Source organism: Littorina saxatilis, linkage group LG9 (genome assembly GCF_037325665.1).
Source record: "Littorina saxatilis isolate snail1 linkage group LG9, US_GU_Lsax_2.0, whole genome shotgun sequence".
Lineage (NCBI taxonomy): Eukaryota > Metazoa > Mollusca > Gastropoda > Littorinimorpha > Littorinidae > Littorina > Littorina saxatilis.
Genome location: NC_090253.1, coordinates 54,554,703 through 54,564,720, shown reverse-complemented (window position 1 = coordinate 54,564,720; position 10,018 = coordinate 54,554,703). Strand labels below are relative to the sequence as shown.

The window sequence follows — 10,018 nt, the reverse complement described above, 5'->3', positions numbered from 1 at the left end:
TAGTGTTTGAGAATCTGTTACCATCTAAGGGAAGCAACTGCTACTAATGTGTTAAGTAACTAACGAGAGTTAGTTCCCTTGTCACACACACGGATCATCTTCATGGCTGACAATAAACACAGCTTGCCCCCTCAAACCATCGTTTGTCGGCTTTATCGTGTACATGCATGGTGAACGTGTATCCACCTTCATCACAGACATCATAGCACTCACAAGCCAAAACGCACTCACAAGCCAAAACGCAATCGCAAGCAGGGAAAATCAATATTTGGGAGCGTCGAGACCTGAACATATGCTGTCACCGAGGAAGCAGCCTACCGTATTTTTCGCCGAGCTCTCTCTCTCTCTCTCTCCGTCTCAGCTTGCTGGCGAAGAAAGCCAAAATACTCATCTAATTTTGAGATGCCTCTCAAAGGACATATTGTTTGTCGACTGAAATAGGTCAGTGCACTGGTTTCACTGAAAAGTGTGCGAGTACTCGTCGCAATGTTTAATTTTTGTGTGACGGTCGAGCGTTTGAGCGAGACTAAAATCAGTAGCTAAGCGTTACCCCCCTCAAGCAGGCCGTATGGCTTGGAAATATTTTTGCTTATGGTAATAGTATGTGTTGAAATCGTCCGTTTATCCAGTGCTCGTCGACCCATTCAGCCATGGACATCATAGTATAGATGGAGGTGAGTATTACGTGCGTGTGACACCGCTGTCGTTTTTGTCTTTGGAGATTATTGTTATCGAATTTGAGAGTCGTGGTTTCAGTCGTCAGTCGGCTCGGTCAGCGCCAATTGCTGCGCCAAGCTGTTTGCGGTAGTGGTTCAAGGGAAGGAACTCTTGTAAAAAGGAGGTGCTTGTTAGTTGGTGTAGGATTTGTCTTTCCTTGAATTGACAGTCCCAATGCTGCTCGCAAATTAAGCCATGCATCTCATTGTCTGTCTTTGTTTGCCTGCATGTCTGTCTGTCTGTCTGTCTGTCTAACTGTCTGTCTGTCTGTCTGTCCGTCCCGGCGTCTTTCTGATTGACTGTCTGTCTGTCTGTTGTCCGTCTGTTTCTGTCAGTGGCTGCCTCTGTCTCTGTCTCTGTCTCTGTCTCTCTCTCTCTCTCTCTCTCTCTCGTTCTTTCTCTCTCTCTTTTCTCTCTCTATCTCTCTCTCTCTCTCTCTCTCTCTCTCTCTCGTTCTCTCTCTCTCGTTCTCTCTCTCTCTCTCTCTCTCTCTCGTTCTCTCTCTCTCTCTCTCTCTCTCTCTCTCTCTCTCTCTCTCTCTCTCTCACTCTCTCTCTCGTTCTCTCTCTCATCGACGACTCAAACGGTAACTGATTGTTCCACGCGCTGCGACATTGACAGATATGTGATTCGACCGAGGTCAATGTCTCGTTACATTTAGTCAAGTTTTGACTAAATGTTTTAACATAGAGGGGGAATCGAGACGAGAGTCGTGGTGTATGTGTGTGTGTGTGTGTGTGTGTGTGTGTGTGTGTGTGTGTGTGTGTGTGTGTGTGTGTGTGTGCGTGTGTGTGTGGAGAGCGATTCAGACCAAACTACTGGACCGATCTTTATGAAATTTGACATGAGAGTTCCTGGGAATGATATCCCCGGAGGTTTGTTTAATTTTTTTTATAAATAGGCCTACTTTTAATGACGTCATATCCGGCTTTTTGTAAAAGTTGAGGCGGCACTGTCACACCCTCATTTTTCAATCAAATTGATTGAAATTTTTGTAAAGCAATCTTCGACGAAGGCCGGACTTCGGTATTGCATTTTCAGCTTGGTGGCTTAAAAATTGATTAATGACTTTGCTCATTAAATATCTACCACCCGCGGGTTAGGGGGAAGAATTCACCCGATGCTCCCCAGCATGTCGTAAGATTAAGAGGCGACTAACGGATTCTGTTTCTCCTTTTACCCTTGTTAGGTGTTTCTTGTATAGAATATAGTCAATGTTTGTAAAGATTTTAGTCAAGCAGTATGTAAGAAATGTTAAGTCCTTTGTACTGGAAACTTGCATTCTCCCAGTAAGGTAATATATTGTACTACGTTGCAAGCCCCTGGAGCAATTTTTGGCTCACGTAAGTGTAGCCTATGCGATGATAAACTTTGTCTGTCTGTGCGTGCGTGCGTGCGTGTGTGTGTGTGTGTGTGTGTGATAGAAACTTTAACATTTCCGAGTCTATGGATTACGTCAGTCTCGGTCAAAAGTGTTCGACGTGTGTGATAGAAACTATTTGAAGACGTCACATTATGACGTAAGAGGGTTAGACGTCACGCAAAGGAATTACTGAAAGTCTCGGTCATTGTTCTTGTGAGCGGGCCGAGACTACTTGGCAGATCCAGGGTCTCGCTTTCTTGCACAGTTTCACCTATGCTTACTGTGTGTGTGTGTGTGTGTGTGTGTGTGTGTGTGTGTGTGTGTGTGTGTGTGTGTGTGTGTGTGTATGTGTGACGGAGTGATTGAGTTTGTGTTACTGTTTGTCGATTTCTTACGTGAGCCTTGAAGGCTTCGCCTCTTGTTTGATTAGTGCTTTTGTGAACAAGAAACAATTGACAAGTGGCTCTATCCCATCTCCCCTACCCCCCCCCCCCCCCTTTTCCCCGTCGCGATATAACCTTCGTGGTTGAAAACGACGTTAAACACCAAATAAAGAAAGAAAGACATTAAAAATCTGAAAATTGTAATAATTTTTTTTATATAAAACGATCCAAATTTACGTTCATCTTATTCTACATCATTTCCTGATTCCAAAAACATATAAATATGTTATATTTGGATTAAAAACAATCTCTTAAAATTAAAAATATAAAAATCATGATCAAAATTAAATTTCCGAAATCGATTTAAAAACAATTTCATCTTATTCCTTGTCGGTTCCTGATTCCAAAAACATACAGATATGATATGTTTGGATTAAAAACACGCTCAGAAAGTTAAAACGAAGAGAGGTACAGAAATAAGCGTGCTATGCAGCACAGCGAAACCACTACCGCGCTGAACAGGCTCGTCAGTTTCACTCCGTTTTGCACAAGCGGCGGACTAAGGTCATTGTGAAAAAATGCAGTGCGTTCAGTTTCATTCTGTGAGTTCCACAGCTTGACTAAATGTAATAATTTCGCCTTACGCGACTTGTTTTTATCTGTCTGTGTCCTCATCAGCAAAGCGATTGTCCGTGAAGCTCCAATGTCGTTTTAGTTCAATCAATCAATCAATCAATCAATCAATGAGTCTTATATCGCGCATATTCCGTGGGTACAGTTCTAGGCGCTCTGCAGTGATGCCGTGTGAGATGAAATTTTATACGGCCAGTAGTTTGCAGCCATTTCGGCGCATATTTACCTTTCACGGCCTATTATTCCAAGTCACACGGGTATAGGTAGACAATTATTAACTGTGCCTAAGCAATTTTGCCAGGAAAGACCCTTTTGTCAATCGTGGGATCTTTAACGTGCACACCCAATGTAGTGTACACGGGTGTGTCACGTACGTACGACGCATCTGCGATTGCTCGGACATCTCTCAGTGTCTCTGTCTGATTGTCTGTCTGTCTGGTCGCCTGGCTTTCTCTCTAACTCTCTCTCTCTCTCCCTCTCTCTCCCCCCTCTCTCTCCCCCTCTCTCTCTCCTCTCTCTTTCTCTCTCTCTAACTCTCTCTCTCACTCTCTCTCTCACTCTCTCTGTCTCTCTGTCTCTCTCTCTTCTCTCTCTCTCTCTGTCTCTCTCTCTCTGTCTCTGTCTCTCTCTCTGTCTCTCTCTCTCTTCTCTCTCTCTCTCTCTCTCTCTCTCTCTCTCTCTCCTCTCTCTCTCTCTCTCTCTCTCTCTCTCTCTCTCTCTCTCTCTCTCTTTCTTGCCCGCATACACTTGTCAGACCCGGCTTGCCAGTCAGTCCCCATATGCTTTGAATTATGGGAAATTGTTGCAAGAATACTGTTTTTGTGCGCCTGTAGTTAAAAGTTCACAGCGTTCAACAGCATCGGGCGAAACACCAACACGTATTACACCAACCAGTCAGGAGTGTTCAAGTTAAAAAAAAAAATCCTATCGTTCAGCATTTGTGCGCCTGTGGTTTTATCAGTGATATATTATTCACAGCCTGCACACATAGTTTTTACACTTTCAACTCGCTATCGTAGACACAGGTAGGACATGCGACCTGGCCTCACGACAGCAGAATTTACACCACAGTCATATTCATCTGGCTGCAGATTTCATCGTCATACGCCGGTAGGTTGGTAACTTGTTCATAGTTTCAGATCAAATCAAGTTTGCATAAATCTTTGTCCTTCGGACAGTTTTCTTTTTTTTCTTTCTTTTTCTTAAGTTCTTATGTCCAAAAGCTTTGCCTGATCACTCTGTATTCGCTTATCCTGTACGGGTTTTATACCTTAAGAACTTGAATGGGGAAACTTGAAGTTGTCGTCAGATGTTCGTCAAGAAAAAAACTTTTCCTGCGATCTCCAGGCCTTTTGAAATTTAAGTGCTCAACTGAAAAGATCCTACATTCTGTGACAAGTATTGCGTGTACACTGCATCGTCATTGCTCACAGGGACCGGCACGGTTGGCCTAGTGGTAAGGCGTCCGCCCCGTGATCGGGAGGTCGTGGGTTCGAACCCCGGCCGGGTCATACCTAAGACTTTAAAATTGGCAATCTAGTGGCTGCTCCGCCTGACGTCTGGCATTATGGGGTTAGTGCTAGGACTGGTTGGTCCGGTGTCAGAATAATGTGACTGGGTGAGACATGAAGCCTGTGCTGCGACTTCTGCCTTGTGTGTGGCGCACGTTATATGTCAAAACAGCACCGCCCTGATATGGCCCCGGCTTCGTGGTCGGCTGGGCGTTAAGCAAACAAACAAACAAACAAACAAACACAGGACGAATTCCGGGACTGTGTGGTTCAGTGAAAGCACAGGGGCAAGTAAACGGTCAGTTACCGAACAGTGGCCTGAGTAGGTCAGCTAGGTTTCAAGGACGAGTTAGCCAGGTCATCATCAGGACTTTCAGTGTAAGCTGACCTTGCCGCTTTCTTTGCTTGCGTGTGGCCGTCGTACGCTGAATAAGCGACAAGCATATTAACACGATCAACAACAAGAACAACTTACTTGATTGTCTGACCATTACAAAAACATAAATGAGCCGTTTCATGTATCATCTGTTATGATGAAGAATAAGATGTAATTATTTTCGGATCGTTTTATAAAAACATAATTTTAATTACAATTTTCAGATTTTTAATGACCAAACTCATTAATTATTTCCTAAGCCTCGAAGCTGAAATGCAATACCAAAGTCCGGCCTTTGTCGAAGATTGCTTGGCCAAAATTTCAATCAATTTCATCGAAAAATGAGGGTGTGACAGTGCCGCCTCAACTTTTACAAAAAGCCGGATATGACGTCATCAGACATATATTGAAAAAAATGAAAAAAAGCGTCTGGGGATATCATTCTCAGGAACTCTCATGTAAAGTTTCATAAAGATCGGTCCAGTAGTTACCTCTGAATCGCTCTACACAAACACACACAGACACACACACACACTCACACACACACACACACACACTCACACACACACACACACACACACACACACACACACACACACACACACACAGACTCACACACTGGCACACACACACACACATACACCACGACCCTCGTCTCGATCAAAACTTAACTAAATGTAATGAGACATTTTATCATTGGCGGCGACCGTTGTCATTATCACTGGCGTACGATGTCAGTAACTTGCCTCAATGTTTGGGCGAACATTCGTACTGAAGAACCTTATGATGCGCCCCTACAAACATACGGACGAGAAACAAATCTTTGTTCATGCCCAGTTAATGTTACGATCCACACAGCAACAGAAAAGCCAACACAATCTGGGTTAAAAAAGGTGTGTTTTTGTGAGGCATATCTACTGGTTATTTAACACAAACTGTAGCCCACATTTCAAATGATTTGTCTATATACTGACATCGTGCTATTGTTGAGAGTCAGCAGCAGCTGGTGCTTATAATTACCCCACCTGTTGTTGTTTCCCTGCTTGAGTCAGTTTCATTTGTCAACCCAATTAGTTTCCATGAAAGGACAAAACCAAACGTTACGTTCACAGATGTATGAAGAGAGTCAGCGTGAACTGCAAGTATGCTCAGTTTGCCTTTTGAAGGCTGAACACTCACAAAGCCAGCCTGAGTCGTCGGCAGAAGAAAGAGAGGGGCAGTCACAAAATATCAGATATCATGAACATGTTGTAGAGGTTGAAGCTCGACACGCCAGAATTTTCGTTGTGGTCGCGTCAATCTTCTTCTTCTTTTCGATCGCCGATCACACTTGGAGTCCAGATCTTGAGATATAATTAGTGGTCTTCTGCAGCGCAGCCACTGGCCCGTACAGCTTGTTGTGCAGGGACTCCGGCAATGGCCAGATTTCCTCTCTCAGCACCTGGTGGTTCCTGCAGTATCGTAGGATGTGGGCCGTGTCCTGCTCTGCTTCTCCACAAGAACACATGGGGGAGGGCACAACATGCAGCTTCCCGTGGAGATGCTGGTTAAGTCTGTTGTGTCCCGTTCTCAGGCGGAAGATGACCACCTGCTGTGGTCTGGATAGCAGGTGGTAGCTGTCCTATGGCTGGGGCGTCCTGCGCAGAGACTTAATGATGGTCTTCATCTCTGTCAGGCTCACATGGTTGTTCTCTTGCTCATCTTCTGCACCCAGCTTTGCCATCCTGTCCGCCTCTTCGTTTCCTTGTACACCACAGTGGGAGGGGATCCATTGCAGTACTGTCCTCAGGCTCTTGATGTTGTGTAGAGCGTGTTCCAGCTGAGGCAGTTTGCTACTGGTCATTGCTTGTAGTACTGACAGAGCGTCAGTCAGGAAGACCACCTGGTTGTCATGGTTGACTCTGTCGTTGATGGTGAATGCTGCATGGATCAGTGCTTGTACCTCAGCTCTGTAGTTTGTACAGTGGAGGCCTGTTGGTATAGCCTCTGCTTGCCTCTCTCCACTGGGGTACTGGACATACACCCCCGATCCTCCTTTTTTGACGGCCTCTTTGGCTGACCCATCAGTATACACCCGTATCCATGCTTCTTGGGGGTACCTTTCTTCAAGCATGGCTTTAGTCAGGGCTTTTTTCGTCGCATTGCTCTGCTCGTCCTTTGTTGTGATGTAGGGGACACTGGTCTGTATGTCCAGGTTTCCTTGTCTGTCTTCCCAGGGTGGGGCATCAAGGGAGAAAGATGGTGGCTCCACTAGCTCTGGCATCTCTGTCTGATGTTTCTTCTGCAAAGCCCTTGCCTCAAGAGCGAAGCTTGATCTTTTCAGCCTGCCTAAGGACATCTTCTTGAGTCTGTCACTCATTGGATGGTCATGAGTGCACTGGTACTTGGTGGCTTGTACCATTGTTTTGCCGTCTCGCCTTTTGTTCAGTGGAGGAATGCCAGTCACCTGTTCCATCTTCTGTATGGGTGTTGATTTCATTGCGCCCGTGATGATTCTCAGCGCTTGGTTCTGTACTTTGTCTAGGGCCTGCTGGTGTGTCTTGGCTGCTGTTGCCCAAGAGCTTGATCCGTACTCGAGGTGCGGTCGTACAGTCCCCTGGTAGACTGTTTTCAGGATCTTCTCGTTTGCACCCCAGTGTGATCCTGCCAGCTTCCGCATGATGTTTAGTTTTCTCCTGGCCTTTCCCTCTGCATTCATGACGTGTTGTTTCCAGGTCATGCGCTTGTCATAGGTGACCCCCAGGTATGTTTGCTGGTCTTCAAATGTCAGGGGTGTGTCCCCCAAGGTCAGTTTGCCAGGTGTCGCTTTGGCAGAGAGTGTGAAGAGAGTGGCAGTGGTCTTCTCCCTGTTGATGGTCACACACCAGTCTTCCGCAACGCTGCAACCTTTTCTGGGGCAAGTTCTTCCGAGCACCAGAGAACAAGGTCATCAGCATACAGTGCCGCTTGGACTCCCTTGGGCAACTCTGGTACCAGGTCGTTAATGAAGAGTATGAATAGCGTGGGGGAGAGTACTCCTCCCTGTGGAACTCCTTGGCGTAGTAGCACCTTTCGGCCACAGTGACCGTCCACCAGCACTGTCGCGTCAATGAAGACGTTCCCGAGTGAAAAAAACAACCCCATAGGCAACAATCTCACCAGCGTATGACCCTGTATTTAACTGTGCCTATTCCCATGGATTTCAATCTGATTTCTACCCTTTTATGAATGTTTGTGCTTGAAAGTATATATTCTTCATTGCTGCTGACCGGGTTGCAGAGACTGCTGGCTGAGGTGACCATCAGCTGACCGACAATGTCCGACAAGGCAGAGTATGAAATCGTCGTGGCGTTCCTCGATAAGAATCAAGGGTTCGCCTTCAATAACACCTTGCCCTGGCCGTATTTGCCGTGAGTGTGGGTGTGTGTGTGTGTGTGTGTGTGTGGGTGTGTGTGTGTGTCTGTGTGTCTGTCTGTCTGTTTGTCTGTCTGTCTGTCTGTCTGTTTGTCTGTCTGTCTGTTTGTCTGTCTGTCTGTCTGTCTGTGTTGTTGTTGTTGTTGTTGTTGTTGTTGTTGTTGTTGTTGTTGCAGGGCATGGCTGCCTTGCGTGCCTGTCCGTCTGTCCGTCTGTCTCTCTGTCTGCCTGTCCGTCTGTCCGTCTGTCTCTCTGTCTGCCTGTCCGTCTGTCCGTCTGTCTCTCTGTCTGCCTGTCCGTCTGTCCGTCTGTCTCTCTGTCTGCCTGTCCGTCTGTCCGTCTGTCTCTCTGTCTGCCTGTCCGTCTGTCCGTCTGTCTCTCTGTCTGCCTGTCCGTCTGTCCGTCTGTCCGTCTGTCTGCCCTTCAGTCTGACTATCTTTTTGTAGTTTTGTCCTCTCGCATCATTTCACGTTGACCTTCTCTTTCTCTCTGCTATTGTTTTGGAACCCCTTTCCTGTTTCGTCAGCTTTCTCCAGTCAGTGACATCTTTTACTAAAAGTTTCGGTTTTATGTTCATATCATGGCGGCAGATATTTCGTAGAAATTCAACTTTTTTGTGTAAATTTCCTCAGGACTGATTCCTAATTATTTTTTTATTTTTTGAAGTCTGTGGTTCTTGTGCTTTGAAATAATATTTGGCCTTGTGTTGGCTTTTCAGGGGCGACCACAAGTTTTTCATTGACCTTTCCACGAGCCGTAAAGATCAAAGTAAGTGAGAAATGTGTGTTTTTGTTTGTTTGTTAGTTGGTTGGCTTGTTGGTTGCTTGTTTTGTATGTGTTTTGTGTGTGTGATTTTTCTTTTTAAGTTGTTGTTGTTGTTGTTGTTGTTGTTGTTGTTGTTGTTGTTGTTGTTGTTGTTGTTGTTGTTGTTGTCTGTATCCTACATGAAAGTGTGCGCACAAGGCTTACGCTTTCGTGGAATTTTCTCCAAACAAAGCAGTAACATTTCTTTAGTTGTGCCTAACCTAAATCATTAGGCCAAATAAAAATATATGTTGGTTTAGAGTAATGTGACCAAAAAAGATAGGGTCGGTAGGTCGTCTTATATTTGTTATATATATATATAATTTTTTTTCCCATTCAGTCGACTTTAGAGGAGGTTACTTCCCTTAGTCTCGGGATGGTTCGCAAAATGTGCCAAAAGTGTTTGGTTTTTTTGAGAAAGGAAAAAAAGGTCTCAGGGTCGGCAGGAAAAGATAGGGTCGGTCGGGTTACCCGAAACCAATATAATTATATTTTCATTTGGCCTCAGGGCCGGACCCAGGGGGGGGGGGGGGGGTTCCAGGGGTTCCGGAACCCCACCCCTGGAAAAAGCATGTACCTGCTTTGAGTGTGTTTTTTTTTGTTGGTCTTTTTAAATAAATTTTGTGTGTGTCTCTAACAAATTTTATTCAATGTGAAATCCGATGAGAAAAAGGTACCCCCCCCCCCCCACCTTCGCTGATTTCCCCCCCCCCCCCCCAAAAAAGGAGGACCCCCCCCCCCCCCCCTTACAACTCATTTGGTCCGGCCCTGGGCCTTATGCTTTTTGCTACGGAAATATGTGTGCGTTCGCTTGTCCCACGTCGGTTACAGAATATAA

The 10,018-nt window shown here is 45.5% G+C and overlaps 1 protein-coding gene across 3 annotated transcripts in view; it reads left to right on the top strand.

Moving 5' to 3' along the window:
- The first annotated feature begins 325 nt into the window (after positions 1–325).
- Positions 326–10,018, top strand: part of LOC138976464 (dihydrofolate reductase-like) — a 14,663-nt gene continuing 4,970 nt past the window's right edge. For 2 of the 3 annotated variants that reach the window (XR_011459020.1, XM_070349314.1), the window contains exons 1-3: positions 3,876–4,206; positions 8,242–8,372; positions 9,095–9,144. Coding sequence is in view for 1 of the 3 variants with exons in the window: in XM_070349314.1 (XP_070205415.1) it covers positions 8,278–8,372; positions 9,095–9,144 (145 nt within the window). In the remaining 2 variants the exon portion in view is untranslated. Of the gene's footprint in view, positions 675–3,875; positions 4,207–8,241; positions 8,373–9,094; positions 9,145–10,018 lie in introns of those variants that run through there. The other variant, XR_011459021.1, reaches the window with a different exon arrangement.